General features: G+C 47.9%; 1 protein-coding gene across 8 annotated transcripts in view; it reads right to left on the reverse strand.

The window, feature by feature from the left end:
* The window catches only part of LOC139235022 (netrin receptor UNC5D-like), a 664622-nt gene that overhangs the window by 52225 nt on the left and 586349 nt on the right, over positions 1 to 26048 (reverse strand). For all 8 annotated transcript variants that reach the window (XM_070866105.1, XM_070866104.1, XM_070866107.1 and 5 more), the window contains one exon: positions 6064 to 6232. In XM_070866105.1, coding sequence (XP_070722206.1) covers positions 6064 to 6232 — 169 coding nt within the window. The remainder of the gene's footprint in view (positions 1 to 6063; positions 6233 to 26048) is intronic.

Raw genomic sequence — 26048 nt, forward strand, 5'->3', positions numbered from 1 at the left:
CACTGGGGCTTGGTGCAGCGGGAGCAAGCCTTGCTCTGTCACTTGCCCATAGATTCTGTTTTTACTTCCATATTGCGGTTTCCTCACTATATTGTTATGATTGCTCCTCCCCAGCTCGAGCAAACTGTTTCGAAATCCATTTTGAGAAGGCTCAGAGAATTTCCCCCTCCGCTACCCCCTCCATATATGGCCCCTTATTTTCACGTATCCCCACATGTTTAAATATCAGTAGCGGCCCTTTACGTGCTGCTGTCTGTCCGGCTATCCTGCCCACAGTGCGTTCCTTGTGCCAACGTGTGCCGGGAGCTGAGCTACCGAAATCACACAGGGGTCAGCTTTGCACATCGGGCAAAGTGTGGAGGGTGCTAACCCACCCTGCCAACCCCTAGCTGGGACTGGGTGATTGGCCCTCACCAGAGAAAGAAACATGGGGCTCAATTTTGGTCAAGACTTGCTCCAATTTTTTTGGAGTAAGTTGGTTTTTCTGGCGTAAGTTAAAAAACGCCATTTTCCCCAATAAACGTGCTCCTAGAGTAACTCAGTTAGGTACGATTTTTTTTAGTTGAGTTTTTTTTCAAAAGGGGGTGTTCCCAGCCACTTACGCCAGTTCTGGCCATTTATGCCACTTTGGCCAGCTAAAACTTACTCCAAATCCACTTAGGTCAGCGTATGTGGCCAGCTCTGAAAAACATTGCGGGCAGTTAGGAATTCGGTGCAGGTTAGTACATTTAAAGCACCACAGTTCCAAGCTTCACACCATTTATTCTGATTTATCTTTCTTGGGTCCAAAGTGGATAATCTCAGCCAGGGGAAACAACCATTCAACATCTATTTAATCAACTTAGCTTATAGTTTTTTAACTCATTGCTTGATCTAGGTAGATTATATGAAATATTTAAATATGTAACAGGAACTACTACAACTATTGAAGCCAAAAAACAGAACCTTCTACCCCTCTCTGCACAGAATACCCACTTACCAAATTCCCAACTTTTGCACTCCTTTTCTGACAACTCTGAGCGACCCTGAATAAATACTGCAGGATATTCCCCACTCACCAGGCGAACATCGGGGCATCCCTTCGGCCAGGGATAGAGTACGGTGAACATCGGGGAGTCCCTTTGGCCAGGGATAGGGGCTGCGAGCATCGGGTCCTGCCCACAGCCTGCATGACACGCTGGGAGGGCGAGGAGCATGCATGCAGACTCCACTACGCATGCGTACAGCTGCCGGCAGTGTTTTCTGCGCTGGGTTGTTGCTCCGCCCCCCCATTGCACTATATACGCCACACTGGGACACTGGAGACTCAGCAGAGCGGGCAGGATGGGCCCACTTTTTTTCGGAGCCGTTTCCAGCGCGCAAAGTCGGCGCATTTAGGTTAAGTGCGCCGAAAAAAGGGGTTGGGGAAAATTGGGCCCACAGAGAGGGACACACACACAGAATGAAACACGAGGGATAACATTGGTGAGAAATGGACACACACACACACACAATACACCAGATACGCACACTTACATGTGCACATATATAGAAACAGAGAAACATAGAAAATAGGTGCAGGAGTAGGCCATTCAGCCCTTCAAGCCTGCACCGCCATTCAATAAGATCATGGCTGATCATTCCCTCAGTACCCCTTTCCTGCTTTCTCTCCATACCTCTTGATCCCCTTAGCCGTAAGGGCCATATCTAACTCCCTCTTGAATATATCCAATGAACTGGTATCAACAACTCTCTGCGGCAGGGAATTCCACAGGTTAACAACTCTCTGAGTGAAGAAGTTTCTCCTCAGCTCAGTCCTAGATGGCCTACCCCTTATCCTAAGACTATGTCCCCTGGTTCTGGACTTCCCCAACATCGGGAACATTCTTCCCGCATCTAACCTGTCCAGTCCCGTCAGAATCTTATACGTTTCTGTGAGATCCCCTCTCATCCTTCTAAACTCCAGTGAATAAAGGCCCAGTTGATCCAGTCTCTCCTCATATGACAGTCCAGCCATCCCTGAAATTAGTCTGGTGAACCTTCGCTGCACTCCCTCAATAGCAAGAACGTCCTTCCTCAGATTAGGAGACCAAAACTGAACACAATATTTCAGGTGAGGTCTCATTAAGGCCCTGTACAACTGCAGTAAGACCTCACTGCTCCTATAATCAAATCCCCTAGCTATGAAGGCCAACATACCATTTGCCTTCTTCACCGCCTGCTGTACCTGCATGTCAACCTTCAATGACTGATGTACCATGACACCCAGGTATCGTTGCACCTCCCCTTTTCCTAATCTGCTGCCATTCAGATAATATTCTGCCTTCGTGTTTTTGCCCCCAAAATGGATAACCTCACATTTATCCACATTATACTGCATCTGCCATGCATTTGCCCACTCACCTAACCTGTCCAAGTCACCCTGCAGCCTCTTAGTGTCCCCCTCACAGCTCACACCAACACCCAGTTTAGTGTCATCTGCAAACTGGAGATATTACACTCAATTCCTTCATCCAAATCGTTAATGTAGACTGTAAAGAGCTGGGGTCCCAGCACTGAGCCCTGCGGCACTCCACTAGTCACTGCCTGCCAGTCTGAAAAGGATCCATTTATCCCGACTCTCTGCTTCCTGTCTGCCAACCAGTTCTCTATCCACGTCAGTACATTACCCCCAATACCATGTGCTTTGATTTTGCACACCAATTTCTTGTGTGGAACCTTGTCAAAAGCCTTTTGAAAGTCCAAATACACCACATCCACTGGTTCTCCCTTGTCCACTCTGCTAGTTACATCCTCAAAAAATTCCAGAAGATTCGTCAAGCATGATTTTCCTTTCATAAATCCATGCTGACTTGGACCGATCCTGTCACTGCTTTCCAAATGCACTGCTATTTCATCCTTAATGATTGATTCCAACATTTTCCCCACTACTGATGTCAGGCTAACTGGTCTATAATTACTGTTTTCTCTTCCTCCTTTTTTAAAAAGAGGCATTACATTAGCTACCCCCTAGTCCATAGGAACTGATCCAGAGTCAATAGATTGTTGGAAAATGATCACCAATGCATCCACTATTTGTAGGGCCACTTCCTTAAGTACTCTGGGATGCAGACTATCAGGCCCCGGGGATTTATCGGCCTTCAATCCCATCAATTTCCCTAACACAATTTCCTGCCTAATAAGGATATCCTTCAGTTCCTCCTTCTCACTAGGCCCACTGTCCCCAGTACATTCGGAATGTTATTTGTGTCTTCCTTCGTGAAGACAGAACCGAAGTATTTGTTCAATTGGTCTGCCATTTCTTTGTACCCCATTATAAATTCACCTGAATCCGACTGCAAGGGACCTACATTTGTCGTCACTAATATTTTGCTCTTCACATATTTATAGAAGCTTTTGCAGTCAGTTTTTATGTTCCCTGCAAGTTTCCTCTCATACTCTATTTACCCCTTCTTAATTAAACTCTGTTGAATTCTAAATTTCTCCCAGTCTTCAGGTTTGTTACTTTTTCTAGCCAATTTATATGCCTCTTCTTTGGTTTTTACACTATCCTTAATTTCCCTTGTTAACCACAGTTGAGCCAGCTCTCCAGTTGGTTCCTTGACATATTGGTCAAGAAAACCATCCCTAATACACTCCAGGAAATCCTCCTCCACCGTATTGCTACCAGTTTGGTTAGCCCAATCAATATGTAGATTAAAGTCGCCCATGATAACTGCTGTACCTTTATTGCACACATCCCTTATTTCTTGTTTGATGCTGTCCCCAACCTCACTACTACTATTTGGTGGTCTGTACACAACTCCCACTAGCGTTTTCTGTCCTTTGGTATTCCTCAGCTCCACACATACCGATTCCACGTCATCCAGGCTAATGTCCCTCCTTACTATCGCATTAATTTACTCTTTAACCAGCAATGCCACCCCGCCTCCTTTTCCTCTCTGCCGATCCTTCCTAAATGTTGACTACCCCTGGATGTTGAGTTCCCAGCCTTGGTCACCCTGGAACCATGTCTCCGTGATGCCAATTACATCATATTCCTTAACTGCTGTCTGCGCAGTTAATTCGTCCACCTTATTCCGAATACTCCTCGCATTGAGGCACAGAGCCTTCAGGCTTGCCTTTTTAACACACTTTGCCCCTTTAGAATTTTGCTGTAAAGTGGCCCTTTTTGTTTTTTGCCTTGGGTTTCTCTGCCCTCCACTTTTACTATTTTCCTTTCTATCTTTTGCTTCTGCCTCCATACGCAACACAAGACCACATATACACACAAACGTACACAACTCCACACACATACATGTGCACATACACAACACATACAAGACCACATATACACACAAACGTACACAACTCCACATACATACGTGTGCACATACACAGCACCATCAATGCACCCTCTAATTTTTGGGGGAGTGCGTGGTCCCTGTACCGGGCTGCAAGGCCCATTCAAAATTGTATGCATGCGCGAAATCTCCCAATGCAAAGTCAGCAAGCGGCGAGTGTGGGACCTGTGCAGTCACGTGGTTAGTGGGAAAATTGGACACCAGATATACACACATACATGTGCACGTACAAACGCACCCCCACATAGTGCCAGCCGTGGCTCCGTGGGTAGCACACTCGCCTCTGAGTCAGAAAGCTGTGGGTTTGCATCCCACTCCAGGGACTTGAGCACATAAATCCAGGCTGCCCCCCAGTGCAGTGCTGAGGGAATGCTGCACTGTCGGAGGTGCCGTCTTTTGGACGAGGTGTTAAACTGAGGCACCGTCTGCTCTCTCAGGTGGACGTAAAAGATCCCACGGCACTACTTCAAAGAAGAGCAGAGGGAGTTATCCCCGGTGTCCTGAGGCCAATATTTATCCCTCAATCAACATAACAAAAAAAAAACAGATTATCTGGTCATTATCACATTGCTGTGTGTGGGAGCTTGCTGTGTGCAAATTGGCTGCTGCGATTCCCACATTATAACAGTGACTACACTCCAAAAGAACTTCTTTGGCTGTAAAGTGCTTTGAGACCTCCGGTGGTCATGAATGGCGCTATATAAATGCAAGTCTTTCTTTCTTTTTATATACACGTGCACAACACCACACAACTCTTGCTGATTTTTTTCTTCTGGATTTTGGTTTACAGGCTGTCTTCATCAAATCACTTAAAACCACCAGACCGTTCAATCTTTCGGTCTTTAAATGGTGCACTGTATCTGACATCTAATTTCAAAATTCTCATCCTTGTTTCCGAATCACTCCATGGCCTCGCCCCTTCCGTATCTCTGTAATCTTTCTCAGCCTCACAACCCCACAAGATGTCTGCCCTCCTCAAATTCTGGCCTCTTGAGCATCCCGGATTACAATCGCTCCACCATTGGCGGCCGTACCTTCAGCTGTTCGGGCCCCAAGCTCTGGAACTCCCTCCCTAAACCTCTCCGCCTCTCTTCCCTCCTTTAAGACGCTCTTTAAACAAGCTTTTGGTCACCTGTCCCAATTTCTTCTTTTGTGGTCAAATTTAGCTGTTTTGTCTTGTAACACTGTTGTGAAGCGTCTTGGGACGTTTGTACGTTAAAGGCGCTATATAATAAAAGTGATTATTATTATGGGGTTCCAGGAAGACCGCCCTAGGTGGAGACAGTGCATCCGGGAGGGCGTTGAGCTCTTCGAATCTCAACGCTGCGAGCGTGAAGAGGCCAGGCGCAGGCAGCGGAAAGAGCGTGTGTAAAATCAGTCCCTTCCCCCGACGACTATCTGTCCCACCTGTGACAGAGTCTGTGGCTCTCATGTTGGACTGTTCAGCCATCAAAGAACTCACTTTAGGAGTGGAAGCAAGTCTTCCTCGATTCCGAGGGACTGCCTATGACGGTGATTTTTACGCTGAAACTCACAGAGGTTCACGGGAGGCCCAGAGTCATTGCTATTGGATGTGTTGGTGCCATGGTGACGTGCTACCCTCACACTGCAGGCGTGGTGTAGGCAACAGTCACCAAAATAAAAAATAAACGATTAACTAACTCTGCTGGAAGAACACGGAATGAATGCAAATTCGTAAATGAGGCCAGCGCACGCAATCTGCAAACTTCTCCAAACGTACCTCCCACTTTCCAGTCAGCGTCTTTCTCTTCAGCTTTATGCTCCAGTGCTCTGAGCACACCATTGCACAGTGAGGAACAGTCAGAGCAATGGGGTTGGACAGGGCCAAACCTGGCGGCCCACACGTGACCTCAGGGCTCAGGACTATCTCAGCTCCTTCTGGCTGCAGGCTTTAAAGAAGAAAGAGACAAAAACAAAGAGCGATTAGCGCACTGATTCACCAGCGTCTGGCGAGAAGTCAACTAATCGGCTGGAGGAGCCAGACGACAAGCACGCCATCACAGAAGCAAAATACTGCCGGATGATGGAATCTGAAATAAAAACAGAAAATATACACAGCGGGTCGGGCAGCATCTGTGGAGAGAGAAACAGAGTTAACGTTTCGGGTCGGTGACCCTTCGTCAGAGCTGGCGAATGTTTGGAATGGACAGATTCTTAAGGAGCACTGAAAGGGGGAGGGGAGGAAAGAACAAAAGGGAAGGTCTGTGATAGGGTGGAAGGCAGGAGAGATTAGAGAGACAGAAGGGGTGATGGGCCGACTTGAGATGGTAATGGCAGAAGTTAGAAAAAGATTAGTCTAGATAGGGTGTGAATAAGATATTACAGGGTGTAAGCATACTCTCAATATAGGCTAGAAGTTACTGTTTGTAATAATAGTGTGACAACAATTAACATGAGTGCACAGTGTCCTTTGTCAACTATTTTAACAGAGGCATTTATTGATTTTTCCAAATAGGTTAATGCCTGAGTTAAAATCGCGCAAAAAGGAACATCTAATGAATGTCTTAAATATTTGGATGCGAATATTAACAACAGTAATTTATAGGCTTTTGCAACCAGCCTTAGACATCAGCTTAAACATTCACTCCCTCCACCACCGGCGCCCCGTGGCTGCAGTGTGTACCATCGACAAGATGCACTGCAGCAACTCGCCAAGGCTTCTTCGGCAGCACCTCCCAAACCCGCGACCTCTACCACCGAGAAGGACAAGGGGCAGCAGACGTATGGGAACACCACCACCTCCATGTTCCCCTCCAAGTCACACACCATCCTGACTTGTAAATATATCGGCCGTTCCTTCACCGTCACTGGGTCAAAATCCTGGAACTCCCTCCCTAACAGCACTGTGGGAGCACCTTCACCACATGGGACTGCAGCGATTCAAGAAGGCGGCTCACCACCATCTTCTCGAGGGCAGTTAGGGATGGGCAATAAATGCCGACCTTGCCAGCGACGCCCACATCCCGCGAACGAAGAAGAAAAGTTTCCTGTCGCATTGAGTCTATGGCTCCTGTATGGCTCAGAGACGTGGACCATGTACAGTAGACACCTCAAGTCGCTAGAGAAATACCACCAGCGATGGCTCCGCAAGATCCTGCAAATCCCCTGGGAGGACAGACGCACCAACGTTAGTGTCCTCGACCAGGCCATCATCCCCAACATTGAAGCACTGACCACACTTGATCAGCTCCGCTGGGCAGGCCACGTAGTTCGCATGCCAGACACGAGACTCCCAAAGCAAGCGCTCTACTCGGAACTCGTCCACGGCAAACAAGCCAAAGGCGGGAAGAGGAAACGTTACAAGGACACCCTCAAAGCCTCCCTGATAAAGTGCGACATCCCCACTGACACCTGGGCGTCCTTGGCCATAGACCGCCCTAAGTGGAGGAAGTGCATCCAGGAGGGCGCTGAGCTCCTCGAGTATCGTCGCCGAGAGCATGCAGAAATCAAGCTCAGGCAGCGGAAGGAGCCTACGGCAAACCAGGCTCCCTGCCCACCCTTTCCCTCAATGACTATCTGTCCCACCTGTGACAGAAACTGTGGTTCTCGTATTGGACTGTTCAGCCACCTAGGAACTCCTGCTAAGAGTGGAAGCAAGTCTTCCTCGATTCCGAGGGACTGCCTATGATGATGATATGATGATGATGAGTGACAACAGACCTCCCACGAGGAGTCTGTAAAGTTCACTTTATTGCAGAGAACGTAAGAGGTTTGATAAAAAAGAGCTGTAATTTATGCATTAGGTTGTGCACTCGTTTGAAGAATGGCAGAGATCACTGCAGAGCTGCTGATGTTACTCTCACTGCAGTGTGGTACCAACTTGAGCTCTTCAATTCTCTGGGTCTGCTCCGTAAGTAAAACACGCAAGTTAATGATCAACAGCGAGCTGAATTTAGTACATACAGGTACCACTCATGTTGCTGCTCATGGCGAGTTCGAGGAAAACACCTGGAGCTTTATATAATGTCAAGCATAAATTATTATTCTGCTGCTAAGCTGCTTGTCTCATGAGACTTGTGTCTAAGGTCACAACTTCTAATTGCCATAGAGGTAGTGCAGCGAAGGTTCACCAGACCGAATCCTGGGATGGCAGGACTGTCGTATGAGGGTCGACTAGTCCTGTATTCACTAGAGTTTAGAATAATGAGAGGGGATCTCATTGAAACGTATAAAATTCTGACGGGGGTTGGACAGACTGGATGTGGGGAGCATGTTTCTCCCTGGTTGGGAAGTCTAGGGCAAGGGGTCACAGTCTCAGGATATGGGGTAGGAAATTTAGGACCGAGATGAGGAGAAATGTTTTCACTCAAGAGGGGGGTGAACCTGTGGAATTCTCTGCCACAGAAAGCTATGGAGGCCAAGTCACTGAATATATTTAAGAGGGAGATAGATAGATTTCTAGACACAAAAGGCATCAAGGGGTATGGGGAGAAAACGGGGCTATAGTGTTGAGATAGAGGATCAGCCATGATCATATTGGATGGTGGTGCAGGCTCGAAGGACCGAATTACCTACTCCTGCTCCTATTTTCTATGTTTCTATTGCTGTAAATAGGCACACCCTGAGACCAATTATACAACATCATAAAGTTACATAGCACCTTTTTTTGTCTTAAAACCCGGTGAAGCACCTTGGGATGTTTTACTATGTTAAAGGTGCTATAGAGAAACAAGTTGTTGCTGCTAACGTAGTAAAACATCAAAAGGCGCTTCATAGGAGCGGTATCAAACAAAGTTTGACACCGAGCCATGTAAGGAGATAGTAGGGCAGATGAACAAAAGCTTGGTCAAAGAGGTAAAATTTAAGGGGTGTATTAAAGGGCGAACGGGAGAGATAGAGAAGTGGAGAGGTTTAGCGAGGGAGTTCCGGAGCTTAGGATCCAGGCAGCTGAAGGCACGGCCACCAATGGAACGTTGGAAATCAGGGATGCACAAACGGGCAGAATTAGAGGAGCGCAGATATCTCGGGGAGTTGTGGGGCTGGAGGGGGGGGGGTTACAGAGATTGGGAGGGGGCGAGGGCCATGCAGGGGTCAGAGAACAGTTGCTGCTGCTGAGGGACGTTTGGCCGTAGACTGGCATTTGCTCATAATTCCCTCTATTTGGGCGGGTGGGGAACAGCCGGGGGAGGGGCGGGAGGAGCAGGTTATGAAGGTCAGGAGCGAGCAGTGTTTTAAAAAAATCTTTTTAAAGCTTCTTGATCAATGGTAGGTCGCTCATCTGTTATTAATTGTAATGTGTTGCTGTCCTATGATATTTGAATTAGTGGGCTCAATTTTCCCCAATGCCGTTTTTTGGCGCATTGCAAGAGTTATGGCCGTCATCTTTGGCCCTGACTACTCAAAAAAAATAACGAGCAAGTTTCCCCGTTCTATTCTTTGAAATTGGTGCCGCGCAGCCTGCCCTGTAGCCTCGGGGGTGGAGCCTAATGTCTGCGTCGAAAAAACGATGCCTCCCACTTCTGCGCATGCGCGAAAAAAAGGGGCCTTTTTGATGTGACTGCTATGGGTGCCCATGCCCAGTACAGCTCCCGGTCTGCAGTCGGCCATTTTTAAAGAGCCAGTTGTGTGTGAGAACTTTAATTCTCAGTGGAAAAATCGGAGCTGCAATACAAGAGGCAACGCGGCTCAAGGACCAAGAATTTCTCACAGGATGAAGTGGAGGCACTAGTTACTGTGATTGAGGCCAGATGGCACAAGCTGGACACCAGCAGAGGTCACATAAAAGTTCCACCAAAAGAAATGAAGTAAAGCTGGAACCAACTTGCAGAAGATTACTGTGCAATAGTGATCATCCCGAGGTCTGGAGGCCAGCGCAGGACCTTGGTCAAGTAATTAGTGTAAGTAATATTTTCATTTATTCAATGGAATTGTAATTGTAAATGCGTCCATCTGTATATGTCCCATCCAGCAGAAAGACATCCTCAGAGGAAAATGGCATACAACAAAAGGGAAAGAACTCAAACAGGAGGAGGCCCAGCAAATCTGCACCCACTGACACCCTTGGAAGAGAGGGTCGCTGCTTTGATGGGTTCTGCCTGGAGAAAAGCAACCACCACTGCACAAGCTGGTTCCACACTCAAGGGAAAGGGTAAGTCCTGCAAATTTCAGAGTCTGGCTTTGCTAAAAGTTAAGTACTGCGCGGGCTAGCCACGCTTCAGTTCCTGGGGATGTCTCCCTCAGCTACGCTTCGGTTGATGCAATGTGCTATCATTCATCGTGGTCTTTCAAATCAGCCTTCTGTCTGCGCTGTGTGTGCCTACTAATGCCATTTGTCTGTTCTGTTATATTTTGCAGAACTTGAGGCCAACCCTGATGAGGCTGAAGCTGATGCAGAAGCAGATTCAGATGAGACCAGCCTGAAAAGAACATGTTCCAATCCCACCTTCCAGACCAAGAGCATGGGGGTGAGGGGGAGGGGCAGGGGGAGGTGCTGGATGAAGCCCACACTGTTGTACTCACTCTGGAGGAGGTGCCAGGCCCTTTCCTGAGTGGTACGAGTGTTGGGACATTCCATGGATTCCCAAGGCTGAGTGTCCCAGTGGGATGCAGCAGGGGCACACCCAGGGCCCCACCACCCGAGGCTGCGGGTCCCAGTGAGGTGCAGCGAGGCACACCCAGGGTGAGGAGGGGAAGGAGAGCTCGGCAGTGCTTTCCTGAGGTGCAGGATCTAACAGATGTGGTTCAGATGATGGCAATGAGTGCGGAGAGCACTGACCTTACACGATCACTCCTGGACACTATCAGTGGGGTGGGTGATGAGGTATTGGGACTGTCGGGAGAAGTAACAACACTCTCACGAGAAATAGGAACATGAGAGAGGGAATGTCGCAGGCAGCTGGTACAATGTCGGTGCACATGAGGGGGAGCGGGGGGATCATCATCATAGGCAGTCCCTCGGAATCGAGGAAGACTTGCTTCCACTCCTGAAGTGAGTTCTTTGGTGGCTGAACAGTCCAATATGAAGGCCACAGACTCTGTCACAGGTGGGACAGATAGTCGTTGAGGGAATGGTTGGGTGGGACTGGTTTGCCACATGCTCTTTCCACTGCCTGCGCTTGATTTCTGCACGCTCTCGGCGTTGAGTCTCGAAGTTCTCAGCGCCCTCCCGGATGCACTTTCTCCACTTAGTTGGAGAATGTCGTAGGTAGCTGATACGCTGTCAGTGAACATGAGGGAGGGAATGTTGGTGGTAGTTGACACACTGTTGGTGAACATGAGGGAGAGAATGTTGCAGGTAGCTGACACACTGTTGGTGAACATGAGGGAGAGAATGTTGCAGGTAGCTGATACATTGTTGGTGAATATGAGGGAGGGAATGTTGCAGGTAGCTGATACATTGTTGGTGAACATGAGGGAGGGCATGTTGGTGGTAGTTGACACACTGTTGGTGAACATGAGGGAGGGAATGTTGCAGATAGCTGATACACTGTCGTCGAACATGAGGGAGGGCATGTTGGAGGTAGTTGACACACTGTTGGTGAACATGAGGGAGGGAATGTTGCAGGTAGCTGATACACTGTCGGCAAACATGAGGGAGGGCATGTTGGAGGTAGTTGAGAAACTTTCAGGGCACATGAGGGAGGGAACGTTGGAGTTAGCTGCTGCAATAAGGGAACACAGCCAGATCCCTTGCCCATTGACAGAATCAACTGCCATTCCCACTCCAATCCCCAGACCAGCCTCTGAAGAAACCCAAGCCTTCCACATTACTGCTTGTCCCTCTCCCCCTGCCATCAAGAAGTGCACATTACCCAAGATGTTCGAAAGAATAAGCTTGTTACCAACCCGAGGACATTTGGGGCAACAAAGTCTAATGCAATTCTTTTCAAAGTACCACCCCACTGCCTACCGAACGTTTCCAAAAAACTGGGGAAAATTGAGCCCACTAGTGTCAGCTGTGGCTGAGTTGAGTCAGAAGGTTGTGGATTCAAGTCCCACTCCAGAGACTTGAGTACAAAAATCATGGCTGACACTCCAGTGCAGTGTTGAGAGAGTGCTGCACTGTCGGAAGTGCCGTCTTTCGGATGAGACGTTAAACCAAGGCCCCATCTGCTCTCTCAGGTGGACATAAAAGATCCCATGGCACTATTTTAAAGAAGAGCAGGGGAGTTATCCCCGGTGTCCTGGCCAATATCTATCCTTCAATTAACATCACTAAAAAAACAGATTATCTGGTCATTATCACATTGCTGTTTGTGGGAGCTTGCTGTGCACAATTGTTTGCTGCATTTCCTACAATACAACAGTGACTACACTTCAGAAAAGTACTTCATTGGCTGTAAAGCGCTTTGGGACGTGAGGTCGTGAAAGGCGCTATAGAAATGTATGGCTTTCTTTTTTTCTATTCAGGTGCAAGTCTGTCACGAACTTTACAAGTGTAACATTTTCAAGTGTGACGGAACCTTTTGCTGGTAGACCTCAAGAATGTTACACAGATCATAATAAGCATTGATTTTCTCTGTTGGTTTTGAATCATGAGATGGAACAAGCCAGAACGCAGCACAAAAGCCTACATAACAATAGCCAGTGCTCTCCAAAAGTAATTGATTACGTGACGTTTTGAGATGTTTCAATGGTGTGATCAATCAAAATATTTATTTTCCTTGTTCTCAATTGATAGTTAAAAAAAAACGATTAAAACATTCAAACACAAAGGAATTTTTATACAGGAATAAAGGCAGTGTGCAGAAACAGAAAGAAAATATACCTGGTGTAATTTGTAATATATTTGCTTCATGGGTTCTTTGCTGAAGACCTCACCGGTGCATACATTACCAGTTCATCTATTCGGCTCGCAACTGCATACCTCATCGTGGACACCCTGAACCCAATTGGCTGGGGTTTTATTGAGTCTTGTGAACATCACATGAATGGCTAAGCCACTCAAAATGCAACAGCTCTACAAACCTGTGAGCATCCTTACCAGTACATACATTACAGCTGGTCAGGGCAAAGGTTCGAAAATTGACCCCCTGTCTTACCCCTTAATTACTCTCTCTGCTACACAATCTATGCTGCTCCCTCTTGAGCTTTCCTTGGATAAATTTCAAGTTAAAAAATAAAAATGGCAGCAAACTATTTGTGCAAGAAAGCTGGCCTTTATATAGCAGTTCAGAAGCATCTCAAAGAACCAATCGTTTCAGAGTCAATTCTCCGTTGTTCTGCAACACGGCAAACAATTGTGCAAAGCAAGACTCCACAACCAGCGATGAGGTAGACAACCAGCTAATCAGTTTTTAGTGGCAGGACTGTTGGCTAGGACAGTGGGGGAACATATTACACATTGAGATTGAGTAGTCTAGGCCTATATTCCCCAGAGTTTAGAAGAATGAGAGGTGATCTCATGAAAATTCTTACAGGGCTTGGCAGGGTAGATGCTGGGAGGATGTTTTTCCTGGCTGGGGAGTCTAGAACCAGGGGTCACAGTCTCAGAATAAGTTATCGGCCATTTAGGACTGAGATGAGGAGAAATTTCTTCACTCAGAGGGTGGTAAATCTTTGGAATTCTCTACCCCAGAGGGCTGTGGAGGCTCAGTCATTGAGTATATTCAAGGCAGAGATCAACAGATTTTTTGATACGAAGGGAACCAAAGGATATGGGGATAGTGCAAGATATGGAGTTGAGGTAGAGGATCAGCCATGATCTTATTGAATGGCGGAGCAGGCTCAAGGGGCCGAATGGCCTACTCCTGCTCCTAGTCCTTAGTGCCGGCTCTCTGCAAGAGCACTTCAGCTAGTCCCACTCCCCTGCCCTTTCCCTGTAGCCCTGCAATTCTTTTCCTTCAGGTACTTATCCAATTCCCTTTGGAAAGCTGCGATTGAGTCTGCCTCCATCACCATCTCAGGCAGCGCATTCCAGATCCTAACCACTCGCTGCGTAAAAAAGTATTACCTCATGTCGCTTTTGGTTCATCTGCCAATTACCTTCAATCTGTGTCTCTGGTTCTCGACCCTTCCACCAATAGGAACAGTTTCTCTCTATCTACTCTGTCTACACCCCTCATGATTTTGAACACCTCTATCAAATCTCCTCTCAACCTTCTCTGCTCTACGGAGATCAACCCCAGCTTCTCCAGTGTCTCATCTCTGGAACCATTCTTGTAAATCTTTTCTGCACCCTCTCTACAGCCTTCACATCCTTCCTAAAGTGCAGTGCTCAGAATTGTATGCAGGACTCCAATTGTGGCTGAACCAGTGTGTTATAAAGGTTCATCATAACTTCCTTGCTTTTGTACTCTATGGGGGAGAAATTGACCTGTGGTCCAGGTTGGGGACATTAACCTTCCCGGCCCGGGTCAGTGAACGCCTGGCGCAGAGGTCCCGCCCCCCCGGCGTGAAATTGCTCCTTCGTGACCCGCAAACGAGGCGGTAGTGCTGTCTCGGGCGTTTCGACTCGCTTCAGGGCCGTAGCGAGGGGCTGAGGTGGTAGATCCAAGGTTGTCCCATCCTCTGTCGTTGAACTACAGTACGCGGACGATGCTTGCGTCTGCGCACATTCAGAGGCTGAACTCCAAGCCATCGTCAACACCTTCACCGATGTGCGTATGAAAGCATGGGCCTTGCGCTAAACATCCTCCACCAACCTGACCCCGCCACACAGCATTGCCCCCAGGTCATCAAGATCCACGGCACGGCCTTGGACAACGTGGACCATTTTCTATACCTCGGGAGCCTACTATCAGCAAGGGCAGACATCGATGACGAGGTCCAATACCGCCTCCAGTGCGCCAGCGCAGCCTTCGGTCACCTGAGGAAGAGAGTGTTTCAAGACCAGGACCTCAAATCTGGCACCAAGCTTATGGTCTACTGGGCTGTAGTGATACCCGCCCTCCTTTATGGCTCAGAGACGTGGACCATATACAGTAGACACCTCAAGTCGCTGGATAAGTACCACCAACGCTGCCTCCACAAGATCCTGAAGATGCACTGGGAGGATAGACTCACCAATGTCAGTGTTCTTGATCAGGCCAACATCCCCAGCATCGACGCACTTACCACACTCGACCAGCTCCGTTGGGCGGGCCATATCGTCCACATGCCCGACACAAGACTCCCAAAGCAAGCACTCTACTCGAAACTCCTACGTGGCAAGCGAGCCCCAGGTGGGCAGAGGAAACGTTTCAAGGACACCCTCAAAGCCTCCTTGATAAAATGCAACATCCCCACCAACACCTGGGAGTCCCTGGCCCAAGACCACCCTAAGTGGAGGAAGATCATCTGGGAGGGCACTGAGCACCTCGAGTCTCGTCGCCGAGAGCGTGCAGAAAACAAGCGCAGGCAGCGGAAGGAGCATGCGGCAAACCAGACTCCCCACCCACCCTTTCCTCCAACCACTGTCTGTCCCACCTGTGACAGAGATTGTAATTCCTGTATTGGACTGTTCAGTCACCTGAGAACTCACTTTTAGAGTGGGAGCAAGTCTTCCTCGATTTCGAGGGACTGCCGATGATGATGATGAGCGCCTACCAGCGGTGCTAACGGGGTGCACAAAATGGGCAATTTTGACCCCTATGCCTCTATTTATGAAGCCCAGGATATGCCATTTTAACTGTCTCCTCAGCCTGTCCACATTTTATTCAAATTGAGCTGTGTTGATATGTGTACACTATACAATGAGGGAGATGTCGCTTATTTTTTGAACTTTCGGTAATGCCTTGATTAAATTTTCCCCATGACACATAACGAAGAGTTTATTTCTGATGATGTCTCAAATGCAAGTGTTTGGCCTGCAGCAGGGCCATCTGTCTACAAAGCTGAGCACATCACACCATGGTCAAAAGACCCAGGAGTGGTTATTATTCATAACAAGGCAGAGAGATATTCTTGCAATGCAAAGTGCATGCGTTTGCTCTCAGTTAGGGAAAAGCAAAATAGCAAATGTGTATTCCTGTGGAACCCTGACTAGCTTCCCATGAGCAGCAATACAAAAGAGCACAGCCATCTATCTGTGGATACTGATGTCTTGGGACACAGAAACATTTGATGGTACAAACTGCTACCTAGCCCTGAAGCTATCAAGCCCAGTTCCGAACCTTTTTTGTTGTTGCTTTGAGTTAATCTTCCAGGACAATTGTTTCGCAGAAACATTAGGACCAATCTGACTCAAAGACACTTTTTGTTTTCTTTCCAACTGCCTGCCATGGAAATGGCTAAGCGACTCCATGCGCACACAAAATGAGTTGGGTACACTTCATCCTGTTCCACAGATACCTCGGGCCAGCTGTAGTTAGAGCGGGACATCTCCCTCGGCGTTCCCCCCTTGGCTAGCCCTGTTCATGCAGCTGATCACCCCTGTGCTCGCTGACCTACATTGGCTCCCGGTTAAGCAACGCCTCGATTTCAACATTCTCATCCTTGTTTTCAAATCCCTCCATGGCCCTCGCCCCCTCCCTATATCTGTAATCTCCTCCACCCCACAACTCCGGCGAGATGTCTGCGCTCCTCTAATTCTGCCCTCCTGAGCATCCCTGATTGTAATCGCTCAACCACTGGTGGCCGTGCCTTCTGTTGCCTGGGCCCCAAGCTCTGGAACTCCCTGCCTAAACCTCTCCGCCTCTTTTTCCTCCTTCAAGACGCTCCTTAAAACCTACCTCTTTGACCAAGTCACCTAATTTCTACTTATGCAGCTCGCTGTCAAATTTTTAATGTCATCATCATCATAGGCGGTCCCTCGAACGAGGATGACTTGCTTCCACGAGAGTTCACAGATGTTTCAATGAAGGACTCGATGTTCCAATGAACTCCAATTGAGGGGGTGGAAGATACCTGTGCATGGATTTTTTTAACGTGTGGTAACCATTGCACATCAGCCACCACATGGGCTCTACAGAGCTAGGACTTTATCCAGTGGTAACCAGGATGACTGGAGACCTGCCCTGCTGCATGGACCTAGCGTGCATACATATCGCAGTGTGGGCTGGCTCGTGCTGCCCCTGGGCCCTCGGCTCTTCTGGGCCCCGTACACTCATTCGCCGCACCTTCGCCCACGATTGGGTTTTATATCATAATACTCCTGTGAGGCACCTTGGGATGTTTCGCTACATTAAAGGCGCTATATAAATGCAAGTTTTTGTTGTTGATAACGATGCAACGAGGGAAATGAGGCATCTGAGACCTTGGTGAACAACGGGACCAAGAAGCCCATCTCTTTAATAAGATTGAAGGATCGGGAACAAAACTGAGGAAGGAGTGAAAAGGAGGGTGAATTAGAGTGGGTGAATCCAATGTCAAATGAGGAAAGAGAAATAAAGACAAGCAAAGAAAGATTGGATTAAGAGAAAAAAAAAAGGCAGAAAGGAAAAATAAAATCACATTTAATATTTGACGTTCTTTAAATCTCCAAAAAAACTTGGCTTTATAAAGCGACCATCGGACGCCTCAAAGCGCTTTACAACCAATGAAGTACTTTTGGAGTGCAGTCACTGTTGTAATTAGGGAAACGCGGCAGCCAACTTGTGCACAGCAAGTTCCCACAAACAGCAATGTGATAATGACCCAGATAATCTGTTTTTGTGATGTTGATTGAGGGTTAAATATTGGCCCCAGGACAACGGGGATAACTCCCCTGCTCTTCTTCGAAATAGTGCCATGGAATCTTTTACATCCACCTGAGAGGGCAGAGAGGGGCCTCGGTTTAACGTCTCATCCGAAAGATGAAAGAGAAAAAGAATTCAGTATCTGAAGGATGAGACTCCACACTTGTTTACTCTCTGGGCCAGAGAGGTCGCCTGACACTCATTAACAATTATCAGTTGCAAAGAGGTAGCTTCATCATCATCCAAGGCAGTCCCCCGAGATCGAGGAAGACTTGCTTCCACTCTAAAAGTGAGTTCTCAAGTGACTGAACAGTCCAATATGGGAATTACAGTCTCCGTCACAGGTGGGACAGACAGTGGTTGGAGGAAAGGGAGGGTGGGACTGGTTTTCCGCACGCTCCTTCCGCTGCCTGCGTTTGGTTTCTGCCTGCTCTCGGCGACGAGACTCGAGGGTGCTTACGCTGGCAATTACTAGACTTCACTTTCTGTGGTACGTTTAGTGGGGGCGATTAATGGGCACGTGAAGCAGCTTGATGAAAATCACCCTGGGGTTTCGCAAGATGCCGTTTATGGAAGGTTGATGGCGGAGCGGCACAATCCAACCCGCGACTTGTCGCGATTCGCTCCCTCGCCACAAGTTGCTGGCCAACTTGCAGTTTAATAACCGCGCCCGTCGTTCTGACTCTGTTCAGCAAAATCTGGCCCGCTCACGTTGGGTAACGGGTCAGTGCGGAATGGAGAGCAGATGCTTCGGTAAAGGAGAATGCGCCCAAGCGGGTGATGGTGACAAAGCCTCTGGGGGAATGCAGAAAACTTATGCTCCCTGGTTTATTGTGCTCAACTTTTCTTGACTCCGTGAAGGGTGCTATATAAGTGCAAGCTGCTGTTGTTGTTCCTGCGTGTTGTCATGTTGGTGAACGGCGTCCCGGCCCACAGCGAGGCTGCGACCTGCGAGGAAACATCTGTGGCAGGTCGGGGCCATAAAAGGCCACTGCAAGGTACAGCGCGAGCTGGTCCAGGAGAGCGACGGTTGTGAAGAGGGCGACTGGATAGGACGTCACCAGAATCCAGGTCGCTGATTGGAGTGTGGGCAGGTACAGTAGGAGTGGTGAGGTCGGGGCGAAGGAGCGGCGAGAGATTGTAGAGCGATGTGATCGGGTTCCAGGAGAAGCGTAAGTCCGGGGTCCAGAAGAGGCGAGGTCCCAGGGGCAACACGGGCCCAGCCCACACTGCGATATGTGTGCACACTAGGTCTGTGCAGCAGAGCTGGTTTCCAGTCGTCCTGGTTAACCCTTGCCACTGGACCAAGACCTAGCTCTGTCGAGCCCGTGTGGTGGCTGGTGTACAACGGCCACCCCACGTTAAAAAAAATCCACGCACAGGCATCTTCCACCCTTCAACATGTAGTTCAGGACCTGGAATATCAGGTCCTTCATTGAAACACCTGTGAACTCATCCCTTTTTGGTGGAAGCAAGTCATCCTTAATACGAGGGACCGCCTAAGAAGAAGCAATGGCAATTCTATCAGTTAGTACTGTTACAGCTGCTGGAATTGTCAATCACCAACATTGTCAATACTATGAGTATAAATGAGGGAGAGCAGACGGGGCCTCGGTTTAATGTCTCATCCAAAGAAAACAGCACCTCTGACAGTGCAGCACTCCCTCAGGAGTGTCAGCCGAGAATTTTGTGCTGAAGTCCCTGAAGTGGGACTTGAACCCACAACCTTTAGACTCAGAGGTGAGAGTGCTACCCACGAGCCACGGTACATATGCCCTGCTTGAATCGGGCTGGTGGTGAACTATTGGACCACTCCGGGTATGTGTGGTCATTGGGTTATGCTCCCTGTTGGCAGTCCGCCCTTGGATAATTGCCACCAACACGTTACACATTTTCTGCTGCTTGGTGCTTCGGAACTGCAGCTTGGCTGCACAGTATAAAACTGCCCCCCGCTTATTACTGAAGAGCTGGTTTTCGTCATTCGCGCATCTCACTTCCCGCTTACGTGGGGCAGATCAGGCCAGATTTTCCAAGATGCGTTCATTTTAACAAGCGAGACGGAGTCGGGTGGTCACAACCCAGCTGCGAGGGGGGAACACGATCATTCCACAGAGTGGTTTGATTGGCAATCTTATGGCGAGAACATAAGAACATAAGAAATAGGAGCAGGAGATGGCCATTTGGCCCCTCGAGCCTGCTCCGCCATTCAATAAGATCATGGCTGATCTGATCTTGGCCTCAACTCCAACTTCCCTGCCCACTCTCAATAACCCTCGACTCCCCTGTAGTTCAAAAATCTGTCTATCTCCACCTTGAATATATTCAATGACCCAGCCTCCACAGCTCTCTGGGGCAGAGAATTCCAAAGATTCACCACCCTCTGAGAGAAGAAATTCCTCCTCATCTCCGTTTTAAATGGGCGACCCCCTTATTCCGAAACTATGCCCCCAGGAGGGGAAACATCCTCTCTGCATCTACCCTGTCCAGCCCCCTGAATCTTATAGGTTTCAAGAAGATCACCTCTCATTCTTCTAAACTCCAATATGTACAGGCCCAACCTGCTCAACCTTTCTTCATAAGACAACCCCATCATCTCAGGGATCAACCTAGTGAACTTTCTCTGAACTGCCTCCAATGCATACGATAAGGATAGCTAGTGTGCGAAAGAGGAAAAGTCTCACTATGGTCTGTTGTGGTGTGGGGGGTGCGGGTGGCGGGCGGTTTGCGCACAGCAAGCTCCCACGGACAGCAACGATGTTAGAAAAATGAGAGGGAATCTCATAGAAACATATAAAATTCTGACGGGACAGGACAAGTTAGATGCAGTAAGAATGTTCCCGATATTGGGGAAGTCCAGAACCAGGGGTCACATAGAAACATAGAAACATCGAAAATAGGTGCAGGAGTAGGCCATTCGGCCCTTTGAGCCTGCACCACCATTCGATAAGATCATGGCTGATCATTCCCTCAGTACCCCTTTCCTGCTTTCTCTTCATACCCCTTGATCCCTTTAACCGTAAGGGCCATACCTAACTCCCTGTTGAATATATCCAATGAACTGGCATCAACAACTCTCTGCGGCAGGGAATTCCACAGGTTAACAACGCTCTGAGTGAAGAAGTTTCTCCTCATCTCAGTCCTAAATGGCCTACCTCTTATCCTAAGACTGTGTACCCTGGTTCTGGACTTCCTCAACATCGGGAGCAATCTACCTGCATCTAACCTGTCCCATCCCGTCAGAATCTTGTATGTTTCTATGAGATCCCTTCTCATCCTTCTAAATTCCAATGTATAAAGGCCCAGTTGATCCAGTCTCTCCTCATTTGTCAGTCCAGCCATCCCGGGAATCAGTCTGGTGAACCTTCGCTGCACTCCCTCAATAGCAAGAACGTCCTTCCTCAGATTAGGAGACCAAAATTTAACACAATATTCCAGATGAGGCCTCACCAAGGCCCTTTACAACTGCAGTAAGACCTCTTTTTTGAGGATGTTTCCAATAAAGTGGACAAAGGAGTACCAGTTGATGTGGTATATTTGGACTTTCAGAAGGCTTTCGACAAGGTCCCACACAGGAGATTAATGTGCAAAGTTAAAGCACATGGGATTGGGGGTAGTGTGCTGACGTGGATTGAGAACTGGTTGTCAGACAGGAAGCAAAGAGTAGGAGTAAATGGGTACTTTTCGGAATGGCAGGCAGTGACTAGTGGGGTACCGCAGGGTTCTGTGCTGGGGCCCCAGCTGTTTACATTGTACATTAATGATTTAGACGAGGGGATTAAATGTAGTATCTCCAAATTTGCGGATGACACTAAGTTGGGTGGCAGTGTGAGCTGCGAGGAGGATGCTATGAGGCTACAGAGTGACTTGGATAGGTTAGGTGAGTGGGCAAATGCGTGGCAGATGAAGTATAATGTGGATAAATGTGAGGTTATCCACTTTGGTGGTAAAAACAGAGAGACAGTCTATTATCTGAATGGTGACAGATTAGGAAAAGGGAAGGTGCAACGAGACCTGGGTGTCATGGTACATCAGTCATTGAAGGTTGGCATGCAGGTACAGCAGGCGGTTAGGAAAGCAAATGGCATGTTGGCCTTCATAGCGAGGGGATTTGAGTACAGGGGCAGGGAGGTGTTGCTACAGTTGTACAGGGCCTTGGTGAGGCCACACCTGGAGTATTGTGTACAGTTTTGGTCTCCTAACTTGAGGAAGGACATACTTGCTGTTGAGGGAGTGCAGCGAAGATTCACCAGACTGATTCCCGGGATGGTGGGACTGACCTATCAAGAAAGACTGAATCAACTGGGCTTGTATTCACTGGAGTTCAGAAGAGTGAGAGGGGACCTCATAGAAACGTTTAAAATTCTGACGGGTTTGGACAGGTTGGATGCAGGAAGAATGTTCCCAATGTTGGGGAAGTCCAGAACCAGGGGTCACAGTCTAAGGATAAGGGGTAAGCCATTTAGGACCGAGATAAGGAGAAACTTCTTCACCCAGAGAGTGGTGAACCTGTGGAATTCTCTACCACAGGAAGTAGTTGAGGCCAATTCACTAAATATATTCAAAAGGGAGTTAGATGAAGTCCTTACTACTCGGGGGATCAAGGGGTATGGCGTGAAAGCAGGAAGTGGGTACTGAAGTTTCATGTTCAGCCATGAACTCGTTGAATGGCGGTGCAGGCTAGAAGGGCTGAATGGCCTGCTCCTGCACCTATTTTCTATGTTTCTATGTTTCTCTCTGCTCCTATACTCATATCCCCTAGCTATGAAGGCCAACATACCATTTACCTTCTTTACCGCCTGCTGAACCTGTATGCCAACTTTCAATGACTGATGTACCATGACACCGAGGTCTCGTTGCAGCTCCCCTTTTCCTAATCTGCCACCATTCAGATAATATTCTGTCTTCGCGTTTTTGCCCTCACATTTATCTACATTATACTGCATCTGCCATGCATTTGCCCTCTCACCTAACCTGTCCAAGTCAGCCTGCAGCCTCGTAGCGTCCCCCTCACAGCTCACACCGCCACCCAGTTTAGTGTCATCTGCAAACTTGGAGATATTACACTCAATTCCTTCATCCAAATCATTAATGTATATTGTAAAGAGCTGGGGTCCCAGCACTGAGCCCTGCGGCACCCCACTGGTCACTGCCTCCCATTCCGAAAAGTACCCATTTATCCCGACTCTCTGCTTCCTGTCTGCCAACCAATTCTCTATCCACGCCAGTACATTACCCCCAATACCATGTGCTTTGATTTTGCACACCAATTTCTTATGTGGGACCTTGTCAAAGGCCTTTTGAAAGTCCAAATATACCACATCCACTGGTTCTCCCTTGTCCACTCTACGAGTTACATCCTCAAAAAATTCCAGAAGATTTGTCAAGCATGATTTCCCCTTCATAAATCCATGTTTGGACCGATCCTGTCACTGCTTTCCAAATGTGCTGCTATTTCATCCTTAATAATTGATTCCAACATTTTCTCCACCACTGATGTCAGGCTAACCGGTCTATAATTACCTGCTTTTTCTCTCCCTCCCTTTTTAAAAAGTGGTGTTACATTAGCCACCCTCCAGTCCATAGGAACTGATCCCGAGTCGACAGACTGTTGGAAAATGATCACCAATTCATCCACTATTTCTAGGGCCACTTCCTTAAGTACTCTGGGATGCAGACTATCAGACCCCGGGGATTTATCGGCCTTCAATCCCATCAATTTCCCCAACACAATTTCCTGCCTAATAAGGATATCCTTCAGTTCCTCCTTCTCACTAGACCCTCGGACCCCCAGTACTTTCGGAAGGTTATTTGTGTCTTCCCTCGTGAAGACAGAACCAAATTATTTGTTCAATTGGTCTGCCATTTCTTTGTTCCTCATTATGAATTCATCTGAATCTGACTGCAAGGGACCTATGTTTGGCTTCACTAATCTTTTTTTCTTCACATATCTATAGAAGCTTTTGCAGTTAGTTTTTATGTTCCCGGCAACTTCTTCTCGTACTCTTTTCCCCCTCTTACTTAAACCTTTGCCCTCCTCTGCTGAATTCTAAATTTCTCCTAGTCCTCAGGTTTGCTGCTTTTTCTGGCCAATTTATATGCCTCTTCCTTGGATTTAACACTAGCCTTAATATCCCTTGTTAGCCACGGTTGAGCCACCTTCCCCGTTTTATTTTTACTCCAGACAGGGATGTACAATTGCTGAAGTTCATCCATGTGACCTTTAAATGTTTGCCATTACCTATCCACCGTCAACCCTCAGTCTAAGGATAAGGGGTTCACCATATAGGACCGAGATGAGGAGAAACTTTTTCACCCAGAGAGTTGTAAACCTGTGGAATTCTCTGCCGCAGAAAGTTGAGTCCAGTTCGTTGGACATATTCAAAAGGGAGTTAGATGTGGCCCTTATGGCTAAAGGGATCAGTGGGGTATGGAGAAAAGGCTGGGGTGGGGTACTGAGGTTGAATGATCAGCCATGATCATATTGAATGGTGGTGCAGGCTCGAAGGGCCAAATGGCCTGCTCCTGCACCTATTTTCTATGTTTCTATGTTTCATGTAGTGACTAGATCATCTGTTTTTGTGATGTTGATTGAGCGATAAATCTCCTTGTAGTGCTAACCTCTCTCTAACCCACAATCAGACTGAGGGGGATATACTGATCAGGAAAGGCTGAAATGGCTGGGTCTCCTTTTCTCTTGAACAGAGAAGGCTGAGGGCTGACCTGATCGAGGTCTTTAAGAGATTGTAAGGGTTCGATAGGGTAGATGTAGAGAAGATGTTTCCACGTGTAGCGGAGACCAAAACAGAGGTTGTAAATATAAGATAGTCACCAATAAATACATGGGGAATTCAGGAGAAACTTCTTTAACCAGAGAGTGGTGAGAATGTGGAACTCGCTACCACAGGGAGTGGTTGAGGCGAATAGTATCGATGCATTTAAGGGGAGGCTAGATAAACACGAGGGGCAAAGCAATAGAAGGATATGTTGATGGGATGAGATGAAGAGGGATGGCAGGAGGCTCGTGTGGAGCATAAAAACACCGGCATGGAGCATTTGGGACAAATAGCCTGTTCCTGTGCTTAAATACTATGTAATTTACGTTAAAGGAGTGTCCTTCTAGGAATCACCCTCAGAAGAAAAGAGAGAAAGACTTGCATCTATATAGCGCCTTTCACGGCCGCCAGATGTCTCAAAGCGCTTTACAGGCAATGAGTTACTTTTGGAGTGTAGTCACTGTTGCAATGTGGGAAACTCAGGGACATCATTGGGACAAAATGGAGGGAGGCTCACTCGGCAGGTCGGAGGGCTCAAGGCTGGCAATGGGCGCCTAAATTGGGAAAGTACTCCATCCACCTGGTGTGATTATTACTTGCCTTTCATTGTTCAGAAAACAAAACCATCAAATCGTTTCGAAGAAAGACTCAAACGCAAGCGTCCTAGAGTGGCGGCCAACTGGACGAGAGATGAAGCGTGTCTGTATGCTGCACCAAACACTGGAAACTTGCATTGTGCCTCCTCACATATTGAATGAATGCCACCACTGGAGTACTGCGTGCAGGTCTGGTCACCACATTACAGGAAAGGTGTGATCGCACTGGAAAGGGATGCAGAGGAGATTTACAAGAATGTTGCCTGGACTGGAGAATTTTGGCTATGAGGAAAGTTTGGAGACGCTGGGTCTGTTTTCCTTGGAACAGAGGAGGCGGAGGGGAGACCTGATTGAGGTGTATAAAATTATGAGAGGGCTGGAAAAAGTAGATGGGAAGGACCTATTTCCCTTGGAGGAGGGTTCAACAACCAGGAGGCACAGATTTAAAGTAAATGATCGGAGGTTTAGAGGAGATATGAGGGGAAATTTCTTCATCCAGAGGGTGGTGGGGGTCTGGAACTCACTGCCTGAAAGGGTGGTAGAGGCAGGAACCCTCACCACATTTAAAAAGTACTTGGATGTGCACCTGAAGTGCCGTAACCTACAGGGCTATGGACCGAGAGCTGTAAAGTGGGATTAGGCTGGATAGCTCTTGGTCGGCCGGCGCGGACACGATGGGCTGTACTGTAAATTTCTATGATTCTATGATTCTAGGAGGTTCTGCAATGAAGAGAGGAACCAGGAGAAGCAAAGCAAAGCCATACAGAAAGGTGTGGGATACCTTCTCAAGCTCAATTATCG

This window comes from Pristiophorus japonicus, chromosome 22 (genome assembly GCF_044704955.1).
Source record: "Pristiophorus japonicus isolate sPriJap1 chromosome 22, sPriJap1.hap1, whole genome shotgun sequence".
NCBI classification, from domain to species: domain Eukaryota; kingdom Metazoa; phylum Chordata; class Chondrichthyes; family Pristiophoridae; genus Pristiophorus; species Pristiophorus japonicus.